The sequence below is a fragment of the Triturus cristatus genome, chromosome 10 (genome assembly GCF_964204655.1).
Source record: "Triturus cristatus chromosome 10, aTriCri1.1, whole genome shotgun sequence".
NCBI classification, from domain to species: Eukaryota; Metazoa; Chordata; class Amphibia; order Caudata; family Salamandridae; genus Triturus; species Triturus cristatus.
This window is the reverse complement of record NC_140593.1, coordinates 924,420,636-924,442,234: the sequence shown is the minus strand read 5'-3', so window position 1 is coordinate 924,442,234 and position 21,599 is coordinate 924,420,636. Positions and strand designations below refer to the sequence as shown.

General features: G+C 45.4%; 1 protein-coding gene across 1 annotated transcript in view; it reads left to right on the top strand.

Moving 5' to 3' along the window:
• LOC146796261 (ficolin-2-like) overlaps positions 1 to 21,599 on the top strand; it is a 198,305-nt gene that overhangs the window by 76,981 nt on the left and 99,725 nt on the right. The window contains exon 3 of the mRNA XM_085631287.1: positions 21,153 to 21,186. Coding sequence (XP_085487413.1) covers positions 21,153 to 21,186 — 34 coding nt within the window. The remainder of the gene's footprint in view (positions 1 to 21,152; positions 21,187 to 21,599) is intronic.

Sequence of the window (21,599 nt, the reverse complement as noted above, 5' to 3'; positions counted from 1 at the left end):
ACATAGGTTTTAGGGAAAGTTATAGTTAGTTGGACATTAAACTCTTAAAAAAACATAGAAATTCCCCCGTTATAGTTAGTTCAACTAACTATAACTCGCGCCCCCGCAATTCACTGCTGATGACGTCACATATTACATCGCTTATGACATGGTCAGTGACATCACTGATGACATCACTGATGACATCTCAAATGACATCACTGATGACATCACTGATGACATCATCAAGTGACTGTGTATTTCTGTGAAGTTTAAATATGTTTAATATATATAGGTAAAGGTGTATTGCAGAATGAGTGGGTGTATAAGTGTCTGAATGGATCATTTAGTAGGTGCGTGACTGACTCTATAAGTGAGTGATTAAACATATCTTACTGAATGCATGGGTTTGTGACTAAACTGTGTGAATGTCCGTATCCGCCTGTCTGTTGGTGTGTAAGCGGCTACATGGGTTTGTGAATAGCTACATCAGTGTCCATATGGGTTATTGATTGGTTGTCTGAGTATCTGTATGGGTGCCTGAGTGTTTGTGTGGGTGGGGTGTGTGTGACTCTGTGCATAGATATGTGAGTGGGTGATTTACTGGGTGCATGGTTTCAAGAGTGCATCTGTGATGGACTGTATGGGTGGGTGAGTGTGTGTATGGGTGTGTTAGTGAGTGAATGTATATCTCAGTGGTACATGTGTGAGTAACTACATATGTGAAAGGCAGTATGTATGTGTGTTGGAGTATATAAATGGCTATAAGAGAGAGTGTGTGATTGTGAGAGTGGCTGTTTGGATGAGTGTGTGCTTGTATCAGTGAATGTATAAGAGCGTAAGAATGTGCTAGTATTTGTATGAGTGATTGAGCTGGAGTGTGTATAACTGTATAGGTGAGTAAATGGCAGTGTGATTAATTATTTGCATGACTGACTAGGTGTGTGAGTACCTCTATGGATGAGTGGTGGTGTGTGAGTGTTTATATAGGTGTATGAGTGCATATATTAGTCCTGTACTGAGTGACCATAAGTATGAGTGACTGTACAGGTGAGTGAGTGGATGTGTGTGTAAACCTAAGAATCAGTGAGTGCGTATGTAGTTCTTGCTGTTGGAGTGTCTATGGTTTTGAGAATGGCAGTCTGTAATTTAGAGTGGGTGTATCAAAAGTTATATTAGGATGAGAGAAGATGCATGAAATTATCACATGGATGATGTCATCAGTGATGTCATCAGTTATGTCATTTGAGAAGTCATCAATGATGTCATTAGTGATGTCACTGACCATGCCATGAGTGATGTAATATGTGACGTCATCAGCAGTGCATTGCCGGGGCGTGAGTTATAGTTAGCACAACTAACTATAACGGCCGAATTTCTCTGGTTTTGTATGAGAGAAATGTCCAACTAACTATAAAATCCCTGAAACCTGTTTTTTTTTCAGTGAATATATATCTATATATCTATATCTATATATCTATATCTATATCCACAATCCACTGCTGATGATGTCACATATTACATCATTCATGACATGGTCAGTGACATCACTGATGACATCACTGATGACATCTCAAATGACATCACTGATATACATTACTGATGACATCATCCAGTGAATGTGGTTTGGTTCGTTATTTAACCCCTTCAGCACGGCGCGGAATACCGCGCTGTGCTGAAGGCTTCTTGCGCGGGCGGGGCCGTGACGGAGCGGTTCTGTCATCCCCACAGCGTGGCCGACGTGCATGATGGAACCGCTCCGTCACAAGCATCGAAAGGGTTAAATATGTATTATATATATCGCAATCTGCAATGAAGAATGAGTGGATATGTAAATATAAATATCTTGATGGAGGATTTAGTAACAGTGTGATTGACTGTTTACTTGACTAATTTATAGTGTCTCACTAAATATATTGGAAAGTGACTAAACTGTGTGAATATCTGTATCACTTTGACAGTTGTTGTGTAAACTGCTGCACCAGTTGGTTAATAGCTATGTTAAGGTCTATATTAGTTATTGATTAGTTAACTGAGTATTTTTATGGGAGAGTGAATGTGTGTGTGGTTCGGTGGGGGGTGTGTAACTGCCTAAAGATGTGTGAATAGTTGATTCAGTAGGTATATGAGGTTAAGACTACATGTTATAACAGTTGTTTGGGTGAGTGAATATCTTTATGGGTGTGGTGATGAGCAAATATATCTCTCAATGGTACATGTCCAACAAACTAGAAAAATAAAAGGCAATGTATGTGACAGTTGTTGTATATAAATAAGTATACATAAGACTCAGTGATTGTATGAGTGACTGTATAGATAACTGTATACTTCTAATAGTGATTTTATAATACACTAAGTATTAGTGTAACGCCCTGAACGTCTCAGGATCGTTTAACAGACACGACAATGAGGACGCAACCACTTGTGAAGGGTTAGTTCTTTTAATGAAGGCAAATAAAATACAAAGAACAAACAAAAGTTATAGTCACTGGAATCCTCCAGGCTAAGTACGTTACCAGCCCACAGCACGGATGGTCCTAACCGTCCTCTGCATATACGCCGATCCCGGCGTATGCCAACAGAGGGCAGAAATGAAATGGCCGACAATGCCAATCGGTAGGCTGTGAGGGGCACGAAGAGTGTTGGGGAGAATCGAGGAGTCAGGGAAACACCCAGCCGGGGTCTCTACCTGAAGGGAGCAGCCGCTCAACCTCTTCCTCAGACTGCACCGGGACGCGGAGTCACCTCCTGGTGATGCGTCACCGATACCCCAATCACAAGCAAGAAGACTGAACCGAGAGCAGCCGCTCGATCGATCCTGTGGACTTCCGAGTCTGTAACGCGGCAAACACCTCCTGGTGTGCGTTACAGCTGGCAGTCCCTGTGTCTCTGGTCGGGCTGGGAGTTACGACTCCAACCAGCAAAAGCGCCACTGCGCTTGGACTCAGCCGAGTCAAAAAGCGAAGCTCAATGGTTGACCGGTAGAGCTTCCGGGTCCTTCACAGGTGACGATGGGGCAAGACACGGCCCAGGGAGTAACGACTCGACCGACCTCCGTTCTTGCCTTACTGGAGCACCACTCCTGAACACTGCTCTTCACGAAGCAGGTACGTCGGTATAAACACAATATCCGACAGCCTTGTACCTCCCGGTTCCTCCCTTTATAGGGCGTGTTTTCCTTGAGTTATGTAACAGCTCTCCTGTTCACATAAGGGCGTGTTTCCCTTGAGTTATGTAACAGCTCTCCTGTTTACATAAGGGCGTGTTTCCCTTGAGTTATGTAACAGCTCTCCTGTTTACATAAGGGCGTGTTTCCCTTGAGTTATGTAACAGCTCTCCTGTTTACATAAGGGCGTGTTTCCCTTGTATGACAGGAATTCTTGACAGTACATCCTCCCTCTCAGCGGCTCCCCACGGGTCCAGCGCTGGCAGGAAAACGCCGATGGAACAAGGAGACCAAGCGCGGAGCATGAACCCCTTCAGCCGGTTCCCATGAATGCTCCTCCGGGCCATAGCCTTTCCACGCAACCAGGTACCACAGCTTCCCCCTGCGCCACTTGGACGCCCGTATGCCCGACACTTCATACTCCACCTCCGACTCCACGCATACCGGCCTAGGTGTCCCAGACGGCTTGGAGGGTGCTGGTTTGAGCAATGATACATGAAAGACAGGGTGTATCCGCAATGACTGGGGCAAGCACACCTTCACGTTCACGGGACCCATACACTTGGTAATTCGATAGGGGCCCATGTACTTGGGATGGAACACACTGTTCTTTCGAAACCTCATGTTTCTTGTGGATATCCAGACGTAGTCTCCAGTGCGGTACAGTGGCCCGGGCCTTCTCTTCCTATCTGCCGCAGCCTTGTATCTTCTCTTGGCCTCTATTAGGACAGCCCTTGAGCGCATCAACGTGTCTTTTATGTGTGCCACCCTGTCCGCTGTGGCGGGAATCCTGTCCTCTCTGAACGGATGTAGAAATGGCAAGAACCTGGGATGTTGGCCATAGTTGCTATAGAACGGAGATGACTGTGTGGAGCTGTGAGTGGCGTTGTTATAGGCGATCTCTGCAACCCATAGCAAGTCGACCCATTCTTCCCTGCCCTGGTCCACAAAACATCGCAGATACTGTTTGAGCGTTTGGTTCAGGCGCTCGGTTTGGCCGTCCGTTTGAGGGTGGTAGCTGGTGGACAGGGCGGTCTTAACATGCAGCGCAGTGCACCAAGTCTTCCAGAATTGCGCAGTAAACTGCGACCCCCGGTCCGACACGATCACCCCAGGTAATCCATGCAGTCGTACCACATTCTTTAGGAGTAGTGACGCCAATTCCCCGGCCGTAGGGACTCTCTTGCAGGGGATGAAGTGCCCCATTTTCGTCAAGTAATCCACCACCACCAGTATTGCCGTCATCCCCTGGTCTACCGGTAGGCCCACCACGAAGTCCAGTGATATGCTATCCCATGGTCTATCCGGGGTCGGAAGTGGATGTAAGAGCCCTTGGGTTCGGCCATGGTCGGCCTTCATGGTAGCACACGTAGGACACTCCTGTCCCCACCTCCTGACATCCACTCTCATGGTTGGCCACCAGAAATGCCGTCCCATGCTAGCCACCGTTTTTTCAAAGCCCAAATGACCTGCGCATGGAGAGTCATGGCACCAGATGAATGCTTGTTTCCTTAGCCTAGGCGTGGGTATCAATAGGCACCTGCCCTTCAGGGGTATCCCGTCCTTCAGCTGCCATTCTCTGTGACTGAGGAGCCACCTCCGCCATGCGAATGACCTGATCCCTCTCTTTATTCCCCTCAGGAAAGTATCCGGTTGGATAACCCCCAATACCATCCTCGGGGAAATGATGGAACGCTCGGTTGCAGGCAATGGTTCCTTAACTGCAGATTGACGGGACAGGGCGTCCGCCTTCCGGTTTTCCGTCCCCGGCCGATATGTGATGCGGAAGTTGAACCCCGCAAAGAAGATCATCCACCGCAGCTGCCTGGGAGAAAGGTGTCTAGTGGCCGTCATGAACTGTAGGTTCCGATGGTCCGTGTACACCGATACCACATGTCTTGCCCCCATCAACCAATGCCTCCATTCGGTGAAGGCGTCCTTGATTGCAAGAAGCTCCTTCGCCGCAATATGGTAGTTGCGTTCGGCGTCGTTGAGTTTGCGGGACATGTACGCAACGGGATGAAGCACCCCTGTGTCGTGGTTGCGTTGGGACAAGATAGCCCCCAGCGCCACATCCGACGCGTCCGCTTCCACCACGTAGGGGAGATCCGGATCGGGGTGAGCCAACACCGGCGCCTTACCAAAGGCGCTTTTCAGGGCCTCAAAGGCTTTGTTCGCTTCAGGGGACCAGACAAACTCCTTGGACTTCCTCAGTAGCTGTGTGATTGGGGCCACCACTCCTGAAAATCCATCTATAAACCGCCTGTAAAAGTTGGCGAAGCCAATGAAACTTTGGACGTCCTTCACGCTTTGGGGCACCGGCCATTCTTTCACCGCCTTGATCTTTCGTTCTGCCATCTCCTGTCCCTCTGGACTCAGCATCACTCCGAGGAATTCCACGGATGTGACGTGGAAGTCACACTTGCTGAGTTTACAAAACAGCATGTTTTCCCTCAGCTTTTGGAGCACAGCTTTGACGTGGTGTACGTGCTCCTCCACACTGGACGAATAGATGAGGATGTCGTCGATATATACGACCACGTAGATATCCAACTCCTCTCTGAATACCTCATTCAAAAAGTACTGAAAGGCTGCCGGGGCGTTGCACAGACCGAACGGCATGACGAGGTACTCAAAAAGGCCGAACCTGGTCTTAAAGGCGGTCTTCCACTCGTCTCCGTCCCTCATGCGCACCAGATGGTATGCCCCTTTCAAATCCAACTTGGTGTAGATACGAGCTTTCTTGACCTGTTCCAGAAGTACACTGATAAGAGGCAAGGGGTACCGATTTTTTATGGTTATCGCATTCAATGCCCTAAAGTCCACACAGGCTCTCAGCTCCCCATTAGCCTTCGGGATGAAGAAGAGTGGCGAGGCGGCCGGAGACTTGGACGGGCGGATGAATCCTAGCCTGAGGAGTTTAACCAGGTACCCCCGGAGATGCACGTTTTCAGGCTCCGTCAGGGCATACAGCCTGCCGCTGGGAACGCTGGCCCCTGGCACCAGGTCGATCTGGCAGTCAAACTGTCTATGTGGTGGTAGCACTTCCGCCTTCACCTCATCAAATACATCCTCAAAACTGTGATAAGCCTGGGGGAGAGCCACATCTTTTTCTGCCGCTGTAGCCACCGTCTGACTCCCGCTCTCATCTGCGTCAAGGGATTCCGTTCTTATTCCACAATGCAGGATGCAATACGGTGACGTCATTTCGATGCGATGTGTTGGCCAATCCACAAAGGGGTTGTGTTTCTGTAGCCACGGCAATCCCAATATGACGCCATATTGGGGCGCTCGGATGATGTTAAAATCGATTTGTTCCAAATGGTTCCTCCCATATCTCATCGGAAGGACCCCCGTGTGCTGTCCGATGGGCCCCGTCACCAATCGCCTTCCGTCTACCGCATAGACGTCTTCGGGTACTGCTTTTGGAAGAAGCACTAGCCCTAGCCTGCATGCCTCGTTGTGGTCCATAAACATGCCAGTGGCCCCTGAATCCACCATGGCCACAACGGGTATCCACTGGTCATGCACTCCCACGTGCACCGTGATAAACAGGTGTCGTTGTCCCTTAGTGACCGAGTTGGAAAGTGAAGGGATGGATGAGTGACTCCGAGATGCCCCTTCTCTGGTCTTGGAGTCCTCTAGTTTTCCGCCGGTATGTCCACCACGGCTGTTACCGACCGGTTGGCCCGATAACGTGACGTCTTCGGTTTGGCAGGGCATTCACGTACGTAGTGGCCTTTTTTGCCACAATATAGGCACAATCCTTGTTTACGGCGTGACTCTTTCTCCGTGGCTGTAAGGCTCGCTCGTATTGCGCTGATGTCCATGGGTTCTCCCTTGGATGCGGTGGAAGTTTCAGGACTTCCCACCGTCACATAGGATGGAAGGGATTTTCCTTTTCTCCCATGATCCCCCTTTCTTTCACTTAGCCTATGTTCCAGCCGTAATACCAGGTTGATAAGGCCCTCACATGTCTTGGGTTGAGGGTCAATATGAGCCACGGCGTCCTTGAGCTCATCGCACAGCCCTTGATGGAAGAGCGCCGTCTGTTTAGCAACAGGCCACTTGGTTTCCGCAACCAGCCTTCGGAACGCGTTGAGATACTGCACCAGGTCGTTGGATCCCTGTCTCAACTCAAGCATTTCACGGTCCGCCGTGTACGAGTCAGCCCTTCTGTCGAATACCTTCAGGAATTCCTCGCGAAAAGCACCCCAATCACATAAGAGGGGGTCGTCCCTGCTCACCAGAGGTACGGCCCATTGTGCCGCGTTTCCAGCCAAATAGGATATAAGGAAAGCCACACGAGCCTGACTCGTGGGGAACGCCTTTGGTTTGCACGATAAATGTAGCGCCACTTGTGTGAGGAATACCTGCACTGTGTTAGGATCCCCACTGTACCTCTCTTGTGTTGCCAAGGGGATGGCTACCGGCATTTCCACTACTACCGCAGGGGTCTGGTTCGTGAGGGAGGTGCTGGGCGTGAGCGGGTCCAATTGGATAGCATCCAGTCTGGCTTTTACATCGGCCGTTTCTTGCCTAGAGGCAGCCACTTCAACTTGCATGGCCGCTAAAGCAGCCAGCACATTATCAAGTGTTGCCATGTCTGTTATCGACCGGGAGACAGTTAGTGTTATTAAGGTCGGATATTTTGTAACGCCCTGAACGTCTCAGGATCGTTTAACAGACACGACAATGAGGACGCAACCACTTGTGAAGGGTTAGTTCTTTTAATGAAGGCAAATAAAATACAAAGAACAAACAAAAGTTATAGTCACTGGAATCCTCCAGGCTAAGTACGTTACCAGCCCACAGCACGGATGGTCCTAACCGTCCTCTGCATATACGCCGATCCCGGTGTATGCCAACAGAGGGCAGAAATGAAATGGCCGACAATGCCAATCGGTAGGCTGTGAGGGGCACGAAGAGTGTTGGGGAGAATCGAGGAGTCAGGGAAACACCCAGCCGGGGTCTCTACCTGAAGGGAGCAGCCGCTCAACCTCTTCCTCAGACTGCACCGGGACGCGGAGTCACCTCCTGGTGATGCGTCACCGATACCCCAATCACAAGCAAGAAGACTGAACCGAGAGCAGCCGCTCGATCGATCCTGTGGACTTCCGAGTCTGTAACGCGGCAAACACCTCCTGGTGTGCGTTACAGCTGGCAGTCCCTGTGTCTCTGGTCGGGCTGGGAGTTACGACTCCAACCAGCAAAAGCGCCACTGCGCTTGGACTCAGCCGAGTCAAAAAGCGAAGCTCAATGGTTGACCGGTAGAGCTTCCGGGTCCTTCACAGGTGACGATGGGGCAAGACACGGCCCAGGGAGTAACGACTCGACCGACCTCCGTTCTTGCCTTACTGGAGCACCACTCCTGAACACTGCTCTTCACGAAGCAGGTACGTCGGTGTAAACACAATATCCGACAGCCTTGTACCTCCCGGTTCCTCCCTTTATAGGGCGTGTTTTCCTTGAGTTATGTAACAGCTCTCCTGTTCACATAAGGGCGTGTTTCCCTTGAGTTATGTAACAGCTCTCCTGTTTACATAAGGGCGTGTTTCCCTTGAGTTATGTAACAGCTCTCCTGTTTACATAAGGGCGTGTTTCCCTTGAGTTATGTAACAGCTCTCCTGTTTACATAAGGGCGTGTTTCCCTTGTATGACAGGAATTCTTGACAATTAGTTACTATCTATATGAATAAATGAAGTGGTGTTTGTATAAGTGTGTAGCTGAGTAAAGGTAAGTATGATCCATTGTTTGCATAAGTGAGTAGGATGACTGCATAAGTGAATAGGATGTGTGCTGGTGTGTAATGTCGATATAGGTGTATAAGTATATTTGATAGTGTTCCATTGATCATTGACAGCATGTATGAGTGAATCTAAAGGTAAGTGATTAGATGTGTGTGCAGATCTACGAATCACTGAGTGGGTTTTTAGAAATTTGTATTGGTGTGTCAATGGATTCAAATATGGTACTCTGTATTTTAACAGTGAGTGATGAAAGGTTATACTAGTGTATGATGAGGTGTATCTGATTGCCACATGGATGATGTAATCAGTGATGTCATTTGAGATGTCATCAGTGATGTCATCAATGATGTCACTGACCATGTCATGAATGATGTAATATGTGACATCATCAGCAGTGGATTGCGGGCGCGCGAGTTATAGTTAGCAGAACTAACTATAACGTAGGAATTTCAATGGTTTTGTACGAGTGAAATTTCCTGCTAACTATAACACCCTAAAACCTATGGTTTTTTCAGTGAATTTCTAAGATTTTTTAAATGCTAACTCCTAATTATAACATATCTGAAACCTATGGTTTTTTCAGTGAATTTCAAAGGTTTTTTAAATGCTAATTCCTAAGTATAACGCCCCTGAAACCTATGTTTTCTTCAGTGAATTTCAAAGGTTTTTTAAAAACGAATTCCTAACTATAATATATATGTAACCTATGTTTTTTTCACTGAATTTCTAAGGGTTTTTAAATCATAATTTTTAAAAATATTAATTGTTATATTTCCTTTTTTATACTGTTTTTCTACATTTTTTAAACTTCTTATTTTTACATATTTTTATTTTTTTAATTGCATTCCATATTTTTAATGTAAAATAAAAAAGTTTTTAAAAATATTGAAACTAACATATTCTTATTTTATTTTATATTTATTAAAATATATTTATAATATTTTTGTATTGTTTTTCTTTCAATTTTTTTCTGAAGTTGCGCACCCAATGTGTACCGTTCTCAATCACTGCGTGGAACCTAGCCGCCACTTTACAATTGTTGTGAAGGATCCACGTAGGGTGTGCGATGGGTGCATATTTTCCTGCGCGATTGCTATGTGGCCCGTACGCAACTTCAGGCGCATACGCGACGCATATGTTTTACGTTACGCGACACTCGCGCGCTTCTGCGTGACGTCATATACATGTTTGACGTGCTGGGTGCGCGAGTCCCGTGAAATTTTTAATATCAAAAAAGATATATATATGTATTTCATATAAATATTAAAGCAGGACATAATCTGAGCTAATCATAAAAATTATATATTTTTACTTTTAATGAACCTATATTAGTTTTTAATGCGATTTCGCGAAGTCGCGCTGGCTGCGTGTTGCCTATGCGCAGGGTGCATGGACACCATGCCCCCACCCATTTATTTTGTGGCCCCGGGGGGTGGCTGTCCCCGGGGCTGGGGGGCCCCTCTGAGCCCCCCGTCAAATTTAATATTTTTGGGGGCTAATTATTAAAGAAGTGCGGGAGGCTGCGCTTCGTTTTTTTTTAGGCAGGATCTGCGCACCCAGCGCGCATTTTGCCGTTTAAAAATAATAATAATTGGGGACCTGGGGGTCCTTGTGGGACCCCCTAAGCAGGTCTAGAGGGTTAGGGTATTTCTACCCTGCACCCTTTATACGTTTTGCACACTTGATCCACTGATTTCTTGGGCCTCGCTTCAACCGAGGCACAAAATGGCTGCCAACACTTCCTGGTTTGGAGTGTTTACAGCTAGTTGACAGCCAATTAGTATGCAGCTCGTGATCGGGAGGGTGCACGCTGGGTGCACATAAGGTGCGCGGATCCTCCGAGGCCATAGATATATATCGATGATTTTACTTTTGATTTTCTCAGCAACTACTAAACAGATTTACACCATTTAACCAAAAGGCATGAGTGTGAACCAAGGGCTACCTCTTTGCCAAATTTCGTGTAATTCCATTCACCAGTTCGGGCTGCAGCTGCGATTAATGGTTCCTATGTAAAATTGCATGGGGAAAACATGTTTTGGGACCCCCTTTTTTCTCGGACCCACGCTTGACGAATCACACCGAGACTTTCAGGATAGGAGCGGACCAGAGCACCCAACCAGTTTTGAAAATTTTGCGAAGATTCGTCAACCGGTGCCAAAGTTATTCCAAATAGAATGTTGCGGATTTCCTATGGATAATAGGTCCTAACTATAACTACCTACTGGCGACCGCCAGTAGGTAATATATATATATATATATATATATATATATATATATATATATATATATATATATATATATATACATATTGCCTACTGGCAGTCGCCAGTAGGTAGTTATAGTTAGGACCTATTTTCCATTGGAAATCCGCAACATTCTATTTGGAATAACGTTGGCGCCGATTGACGAATCTTCGCAAAATTTTCCAAACTTTTGGCCAGCTCCGGTTTGCTCCTATCCTGATAATTTCACGGTGATTCGTCAAGCGGGGGCCGAGAAAAACGGGGGGTCCCAGAACACGTTTTCCCCATGCATTTTCCCATAGGACCTGTTGACGCAGCTACAGCCCGAACTGCTGAATGGAAGTACACCAAATTTGTCAAAGAGGTAGTCCTCAGTTCAGATTCGTGCCTTTTGCTTAAATGGTGTAAATCCGTTCAGTTGTTCGTGAGAAAATTAGAGTTAAAAAGATAGATATATCTGGGCGGAGCCTAACCACACATCTCATCGTGAGATCTGATTGGCTGTCAGTACATCATCCAAGAAGTGTTGGCAGCCATCTTGGGACCAATATACATGATAGCACCTCATTAAAAAGCATTGCAGTTAATAGAAGGTTTTAAGACTTTAGTTACATTATAAATCATTTGTTGATGGTACCATACTCATTTTAGGAATTGTGGTGTGTTCTAAGGTGATTTTACCATGTGAAAAAGCCTTCTGCTGTGATATCATGAATCATGTTTGAGAGAAAACTATTTTCTCATGCTTTTCCCGCAGAGGTTGGAAGGTGATCCATAAGCTAAACTGAGAGCATATTTTCTGTAAATTCACATTATCTTTCTCAGTCATGTGAGAATGAAGTCTGACATTCTCAGTAAAACATTCACATCCAACAAGGGCAAAGACTGTCAGTTGATTCCTTTGTGTTCTACTGCAGCTTCCCAGTATGTTCTAAAGAACAACTAGAGAGCTAACAGTCCTACTTATGACAAACGTATTGCACACCTGTAGCCATCTTGATTGGAATAAAGTGGTAACCCTTAAAAAATTTAATTTAAAAAGGAACAAAATGAGGGGGTTCATTTTGCCATAGACAGTATGATTAGTGCTGCAGAAAGAAAAATTAGGGCACATTTTGAGTGACTTCTCAAATCCTCTTCTATTTCATTAAAACATTCTGACATGCAGACTGAAACATGCACTTTCAATACCAGCAGCAGACTTCCCTGGTGAGCAGTAGCTTTACTACAGTGATCTAATAAGCAACTAGAGTGCTAACATTCTGAATTTATGGCAAATGTGTGACACATCTGAATGCCTTCTTGATGGAATCAAAGTAAAAAACTGAAAGTATTTCCTACTGAGGAGACTGTAGTAAATGAGGAAATTAGGAAACTTCATAACAAATAAGTCTCCCAAAATGGCCACCAGAGACAAAAGAGCCCAAATGTAGCCCACATATCACCCAGATGTAGACCAAGTATAGCCCAATGACAGAATGTCCCAGAGTGTTCTAACGAACAACTAGAGCGCTAACAGTTTTACTTATGACAAAAGTATGGCACACCTGAAGCCATCTTGATTGGAATAAAGTGATTACACTTGAAACATTTAATTTACAAAGGAACAAAATGAGGGGGTTCATTTTGCCATAGAAATTCTGATTAGTGCTGCAGAAAGAAAAATTAGGGCACATTTTGACTTCTCAAATCCTCTTCTATTTCCTAAAAAAATTCTGACATGCAGACTGAAATATGCACTTTGAATACCAGCAGCAGGCTTCCCTGGTGAGCAGTAGCTTTACTACAGTGATCTAATGAGCAACTAGAGTGCTAACATTCAGAATTTATGGCAAATGTGTGACACATCTGAATGCCTTCTTGATGGAACCAAAGTAAAAAACTGAAAGTATTTCCTACTGAGGAGACTGCAGTAAATGAGGAAATTAGGAAACTTCATAACAAATAAATCTCCCAAGATGGCCATCAGAGACAAACGTGCCCAAATGTAGACCAAATATCACCCAGATGTAGCCCAAGTATAGCCCAATGACAGAATGTCCCAGAGTGTTCTTAAGAACAGCTAAAGCGCTTACTGTCTTACTAATGACAAAAGTATGGTACACCTGAAGCCATCTTGATTGGAATAAACTGGTAACACTTAAAACATTTAATTTAAAAAGGAACACAATGAGGGGGTTCATTTTGCCATAGAAATTATGATTAGTGCTGCACATTTTGAGTGACTTCTCAAATCCTCTTCTATTTCATTAAAAAAAAATTGATATGCAGACTGAAACATGCACTTTTAATACCAGCAGCAGACTTCCGTGGTGAGCAGTAGCTTTACTACAGTGATCTACTGAGCAACTAGAGTGCTAACATTCAGAATTTATGGCAAATGTGTGACATATCTGAATACCTTCTTGATGGAATCAAAGTAAAAAACTGAAAGCATTTCCTACTGAGGAGACTGCAGTAAATGAGGAAATTAGGAAACTTCATAACAAATAAATCTCCCAAGATGGCCACCAGAGACAAAAGAGCCCAAATGCAGCATAAATATCACCCAGATGTAGCCCACATGTAGCCCAATGACAGAAGTGTGCAAAACACTTATTTTTTGTGTATTTGTAGTTTTATATAGTGCAGACTTGTCAGGTATTGGAGTGCTTTACATGAGCATTGGTTACATCACACAAGATCAAATTCATTTTGGTTGTAGACATGGGTAGATTAAGTGATTTGACCAGAATCACAGAATGTTGAGCTGAAGCAGAAACTCCAACCAGGTTGCCCAGTTGCAAAGTCTGCAGCTCTGGAAATAACACCACATCCTCTCCCCTAGGTGCAACATTTAATCAAGTGGTCAACTGGATAAAAAAACATAAAGATTACAAATAATTTAAAAGTTCTTTGTCGCTATTTGAAAACTCAGAAAATATGTCCTCATTTTAGTTTTTTAGAGCACTAACCATAATTTTGATGCAAATAAGACCCTCTCATATATGTAATTTCTAAAGGAAATGCTCTAGGTATTACAGTTTTGATTACATCAAGATGACGTGAGGATTTCCACACTTTTGCAATAAATATAGAATGTTAGCAATCTAGTTGTTCATTGGGATACTGTTGAGAGGAAGAGGCCAGGGGCACGGACTCTGAAAATTGAAGGCAGGTAGGAGAGTGCAGGGGCAACAATTTGACCACACTGGGCAGGCAGGAAGGGCAGTAGCAGCACAACAGACTATGGAGGGCAGTGGAAAAGGGGGCAGGGGCAACAAACCAACAATACAGGACTGGCAAGAGAGGCTGTGGCAATATAATCGACCATTGTGGGCAGAAGGAAGAGGCAGTGGTAGTACAACCATACATGCCAACAGACCCGTTTCAGCCAGGAAACGTCCAATGTTTTTAAGCTCAAATGGGCTTTATTTGATCTGTCTCTTGTCTACAATCTCCTCTTTTTCAATGTAACTCAAAGGGGAAAATCAATACCCCAGTTTTTTTTCAAATTCTCCCTCTTACCAAGTTCAAAATGTTCGCAAGTATGGTACATTGGATCATGGTAGGCAGGAGGAATATGGGTAGGGACATGGACTCGGATAACAGAGGACAGGAGGGACATAGAGAGGTGCACCAAACTGACCCTACAGGCATCAGGGTTTGCAGCAGCACAATACACCACACAGGGCATGCGGGACGGGAGTGCAGCACAACAATCCATAGAAAGCAATAGGGAGGGGACAGGACCATGCACATGGACAACAGAGAACAGAGGGGAAAGAGGCAATGGTAGCTAGCTGACCATAATGGAGAGACAGGAGAGAAAGCTACAGCATAACAGACCATAAAGGGCAGGAGGGGCGGATCAGGGGCATTACAATGGAACAGACAAGCCAAGAGGGAGGGAATAGGGGTCTGCACTTAGAAACAGAGGGCTGGGGGCAAGGGGGCAGGGCAGGAGCAGCAAGATGACCATGGAGGTCAGGCAGGATGGGCACTAGAAACAAGACACACCATGGAGAGCAACAATGAGACTATGATGGCATATACACAGACCATGAAGGGAAGGTGGGAGGGGTCAGGGGCAGCTAGCTGACCACACAGGGAAGGTGGGAGGGGCCATGGCAGCACAGAAGATCATGCATGGGAAGCGGGAGGGTTAGTGGCAGCACAATGGCTATGATAGGCAAAAAGGAGGGTGCAGGGGCATGCACAAAGGACCATGGAGGATAGAAGGGAGGGTCTGGACCTGGGCACAGACAAGAGAGTTCAGGGGAAGGGGCCTCACAACAGACCCCGCGGGGCAGGCAGGAGGAGCAGTTGCAGCACAACAGACCAGGGAGGGCAGAAGGGTGTGGCAGTAAAATGGACCATGGAGGACAGGAGGTAGGGGATAGGGGCATGGCATGTGGACAGGCAGGGTGGAGGTGGCAGGGACAGGTTACAGTCATCTGACAATGCTAGGCAGGTGGGAGGGGAGTGGCAGCTCAACAGACCACTCAGAGTAGATAGGAATGGCAGGTCCATGGAAACATGGTGGGCAAAAAGGATGGAGCAGGGGCATGCACATAGACATCGGAGGGCAGGGGGAAGGAGAATAGGGGCAGCAAGCTAAGAACAGAGGCTAAGCAGGAGGTGAATGAGGGCCCTAGAATGTATATATATTTTTTTTTTTGCATATTTATATAGCGCGAACTCGACCCGAAGGTATTGGAGCACTTTACATAGCACCGTATTTACATTGCACATTCAGGCACGGGGAGATTAAGTGATTTGCCCAGAATCCTGGTTTCCCGCACCAGAGGCGGCATCGCAGCTGACAGACCACATCCACAATTGGGCAATGGAGGGCAGGAGGAGTGGACTGGTACATCATGCTAAATGGAGGGCAGTGGCAGCACATCAGACCATGCATGGCAGGAGTGAGGAGGCTAGTCCATGGACAGACAACAGAGGATAGGGAGGAGGTGGATGGGGCAGCACGCTAACTGTTCTGAGAAGGTGGGTATTAGGAACTTTATTGTTTTTAATATGTGTGTCTGTGCGAACTACTTAAAATATGAACAAGTATGCAGCATAATCTCACTTTTATTCTGGAAGAAGAGGCCGTTTGTGACTGTGACTCCAGGCTCACTTGGCAGAAACACCCACTGACCCTCCACCCCCATCGCAAAATGTAATGCCCGTGAAAAGGGTAGGTGGACGCAGTGTTATATAGAACATAGTCCTGAGAGCACGATTGAAAATGAAAACTAGATATAGTATATGGTATAAACTATGCACCAAAAAGTGTGATATAGGATGAACCGGGGCGTGAAATATAATATGCAATACATTGTACGCAATGACAGATTCATTGGAGAGCGCGAGATAGCACAGGCACTAGCGCGTGCGCCTTGGAGTGTAATATGCACAGGGCAGTGTTGTGTAACCTAACTAGTCTCTAAAGTTGTAATATAAAATATGTGCTGGGGAGTGTAACGTTGCATATGCACTGTGACAAAGATATGGATCCCGGATTGTAATATGTATGGCATAGCGCTGTGCGTTATAACAATGGCATCGAGGAAGGCACGTTAGATGGGGCAATATAACCCGTGCGAAGGCAAGTGTGGCTTGACATATTCACGGGGTGGTGTTACAGTGAACATGGGCTAGAGAGTGTCATAGCATACGCACTAGCTGGTGGAATACAACACAGAGGTGTGTGGCACTCGGCGGGCACTGGTGGGTGTAACACAGCATTGGGCTCAGCCAGGAGCACGCTGTGACTCTCAAGTGAGGTTCGTCTCCTTTCCAGAGAGTAAAATAAAAAGTATTACACATCCGGCGGTGGATGTGTGTTTTATTAACCGTGAGGGGGGTTTCTTGCATAGTTTGGTCGAATTTTTGTCGAATCCCCTTTGAATGGCTTGCTGTGCGTGTGTATTAAATGTGCCCGTCAATAGCTACCCATGTTTGTATAAATAAACGACAAGGGTGTCTACTTGGAGAGTACCCACCGGCGGGGGTGCCGGGATTAGGCACGGTAGGGCGTCAGACACGTCAGAGCTTCACTAGCGGTGTAAATACATTCCACGTGGATTCATTGTATGCATAGTTGCCTTTTAATGAATATCACGTGAATCGTCATGGTGATAGGTACATATGGTTTGTCCAGCATGTCCTAGGTTTTTCTATAAATATATATATTTTTTAAATAATAAAAAACAAAGGCCGGCCCCGGGGGATGGGGTCCCCGGGGCCATAAGTGGCCTGAGGAGGAGGGCAACGCAGCCCCCCTCCTAAAGAATAAAAAAAAAAAGGCCATGACCCGGGGGTTGGGGTCCAAGGGGCCGATTAAGGCCTTGGGAGGGCCAAATTTATTTTTTTCAACAAAATAAATTAGGGTGCAGGCCCTGGGGGATGGGGTCCCCAGGGCCAATAACTTAGAAAAAGAAGGGGTGCCACACATCCCTCCTTCTTAAAAAACATAAAATAAATAAAAGAACGGCATCGTGCCGGAGGCCACGCCCCCTCCTTGCAGCACTGTGCAAACGCGCCCCCTGACCAGTGGTAAGTTGGGGAATTAATTCCCCTTCAATACTGAGGGTCCCTGAGGGCCAACTAGCCCAACAGGTATCTCCAGTATGCGCCAGAGAGCTGCGTTGCAGACAGGTGTTCTGAAGCCATGCCCCTTTTTACACCTCTATGCAACGCAGCTCTGTGGCGCTTACTGGAGGTACCTAGTGGGCTAGTTTGACCCTAGGGACCCTTAGGATTCAAGGGGACTTAATCTCTCAACTTAGAACGGCCACAGGGCGCGTTTACACGGTGGTGAAGGGAGGGGACGGGGCCTGAGGTGACGTGTGCAAACACGCCCTGTGGCGCGTTTTAAGTTGGGGAAATAATTCCCTTTCAATCCTGAGTGACCCTGGGGGCCAACTAGCCCACCAGGTGCTTCCAGTAAGCACCACTGCGCTGCGTTGCAGAGAGGTGGTCTAGGCCGTGCCCCTTTTTACATCTCTCTGCAACGCAGCTCTGTGGCGCTTACTGGAGGTACCTAGTGGTCTAGTTGGACCCTAGGGACCCTCAGGATTCAAGGGGACTTAATTTCCCAACTTAAAATGGCCACAGGGCGTGTTTACACAGTGGGAAAGGGATGGGATGGGGCCTGAGGTGACGTGTGCAAACACGCCCTGTGGCGCGTTTTAAGAGGTAGTTTTATTCCCCTGCCCTATTATATACTAGGGGCTTACAGAGGAGGTCATGCTAATCACAGGGGGACCCCAACACATTCGGCGATGGAGCGCGTGCAACGAAATTCGTTTTATTAATTTTTTTCGTAACTTACCTGAAATCGGCCGTATGCCGCATTTTGCAACCCCCCCACCCTGCCCCTCCTCTGCGCCACGTCACGGCCCCGGTAAAACGCCCTACACGGGCCGTCACTGGTTACCACCAGTATCCGTCTGAAAAAGTTGAGGGTACAGGATGATTTTCAACAAGGCTTCTTTCTGCTCTTCTGTTTGTTCTTTCTGCACGTTATCCTTCTTCCTGCACTTTTCTTCGTCTTTGAGGACCTCTGTTGCTTCTTTCTGCATTTCTTTTTTTTCTTTCTGTGCGTTTTTTCTTCTTTCTTCACATGTCCTATCTCTGTAGGCATAGTTAGAAATTAGCATTTAAAAAACCTTAGAAATTCACTGAAGAAACCATAGGTTTCAGGGGCGTTATAGTTAGCTGGACTTTTCACTCGTACAAAACCATTGAAATTCCCCCGTTATAGTTATTTCAGCTAACTATAACTCGCGCGCCCGCAATGCACGGCTGATGACGTCACATATTACATCACTCATGACATGGTCAATGACATCACTCATGACATCACTGATGACATCTCAAATGACATCACTGATGACATCACTGATGACATCATCCTTGTGATAGAGTGCCAGACCTCCTCTCCCCCTAATATAACCTTTGATACACACATTCAAAAGTAGAAACTAACATTTTCAAAACAATGGACATACCAATACCAGTTACAACAACCTATACAGTAATTCTAAGATCCACATACACATCCACTCATTCACCAAAAGTCCTATACAGTCACTCATACATGTACTCACTCATCATATGTACTCATACACCTATACATCCTGTTACACAATGCCACTCATCCATAGAGTTACTCACACACATAGTCACTCATGCTAATAAAGAATCAAACATCCATTTACTTGCATATACAGTTATACACACACCACCACACTTACTTCTACAGAAACTTACACATACTTAGTCTTTTAAACAATCACTTATAGAAACACATACTTATTCATACAGGAACTCTTTAACTTTCTCACTCTCACATATACTCACTTATATACACCAATAGTCACATATACTAGTTTAAAACATATGTAGTTACTCATAAAGACACTATTGAGGCAGTCATTCACTCACTAATACACCCATGCACACACTCATCCACCCATACAGTCCTGCACACATGCTGTCTTCAACACATACAAACAGTGAGTCACTCATTCATGCACCTATGCGCTACATAATATCCCCCACCGAACCATACAGACACTCATACTGATACTCAAAAAACCAACTAATAACCTATATAGACACTAATGTAGCAACTCACCAACCCATGCAGCCACTTATACACAAAGTGAGAGACTGATACAGATATTTACATATTTAAACATTACTCACTAAGCCATGTATTCACTAAGATACACTTAATCAGTCAGTTATACAATCAATTTTTCAAAAACAAATCATCCATTTAGACACTTATATACCCATTTATTCTTCCATCGACCTTGGGATATACATATATAAAACATATCTAATTTTCAGAAAAACACACATTCACTGGATGATGTCATCAGTGATGTCATCAGTGATGTCATTTGAGATGTCATCAGTGATGTCATGAGTGATGTCACTGACCATGTCATGACTGATGTAATATGTGATGTCATCAGCAGTGCATTGCGGGCGCGTGAGTTATAGTTAGCTGAACTAACTATAACGGGGGAATTTCAATGGTTTTGTACGAGTGAAAAGTCCAGCTAACTACAACGCCCCTGAAACCTATGGTTTCTTCAGTGAATATATATATATTTACACACATACCCAGTAGGCTTTTAAACATATGTGCACGTACTCGCACACACATGCATACATTTACAAGGCTACATTTACTTAACATTATCAATGGCAGGACCTCCACCCTATACCCCTTGCCCTTCAACTCACCCTGTCTCCCCTCTGCTGGGACCATGCAGCCAAACTGCTCTTCTGCTACCTGAGGGAAACAGAATATGTTGCTTATTTTTTTCATCCTTCTGAAGCGCATGTGTAAGGAGAGCATATCTTCCAGTTCTCTTTATGCTTGCAATTACCTGACCTATGCCCCACAAACCGGGACATTTATTCAAAATAAAGAAATGTGTCGGGATAGAACACCGAAAACCGGTACTGTCCTGACAAAACCGGGACGTCTGGTCACACTAGTTAAATTATTCTCTTTACGCACCACAGCTGCACAAAAAGAGGCGCTCGGCTCGGCACAGAGCCAGTGCAGCCGTACAGTAAAATCATTTGCCCATGCTTTCCATTCTGCACGTCAGCTTACACCTGCATTATTATCATTATCACATGTTAGGGTTACTGATTGTAAGGAGTCCTGTGCATCTCTTTCGAGACTTATGAATGTGTCCTTGTGTATTGTAACTGGCTCATATAAAGCACTGCAACACCTTTGGGTCGAGTTCGTGCTATTTGAAACTGCAAAAAAAAGTAAATGTTAGAAAGCTCTTCTACCAAGAAAGGTAATGGCATTTTAATGCCTTCTGCTAATTTTCTTTGCTGAGAATCAACTCCCTTGCATTTCATTACTGGAGCTCATTTAACATTTCCTCTTTACAGAACATGTTTTCTTGGCATGCTGATTGCTACAATGTAAAAAGGGAAGTTGGAGTACAATAACCAATCTGCTTGGTGTTACAATTTACCAACAGGCAGCAAGGGAGAGCGCGGCAGCAGGGACCCACTGCAATGAAAGGTGAGAGACTTTCCATTTTAAGTTTGAAACTTTTCAGTTCAGTGAGTTTAGTCTCGAAGGAACAACCAGTGTTGGCAGTCAGTACTTCTGCGATGCCCTCAAGGTATGAAAGTTCCGTTTTGTTGACTACACACTTTAATTTTAGAGTTCAGATTGACAGAAAAATAATGTTCCTTGATGAAGAGGAATACAAAAATATTTATAAACATAAATGTTCTGCCTCGATTTTTTTATTTTATTAATGCGAAGCGTAAAAGTTTCTCCGTAGTAAAGGCAACAAAATGAAGAAGAAAACTTTATATGTTGGACTGACGGGTTTAACTTAAAACTAAAATAAGAGCCGCGCCAAGGCAGCGCCAGCTTTTCTGTTCTGTATGATATGTTCATCACTCCAAGCTATCGA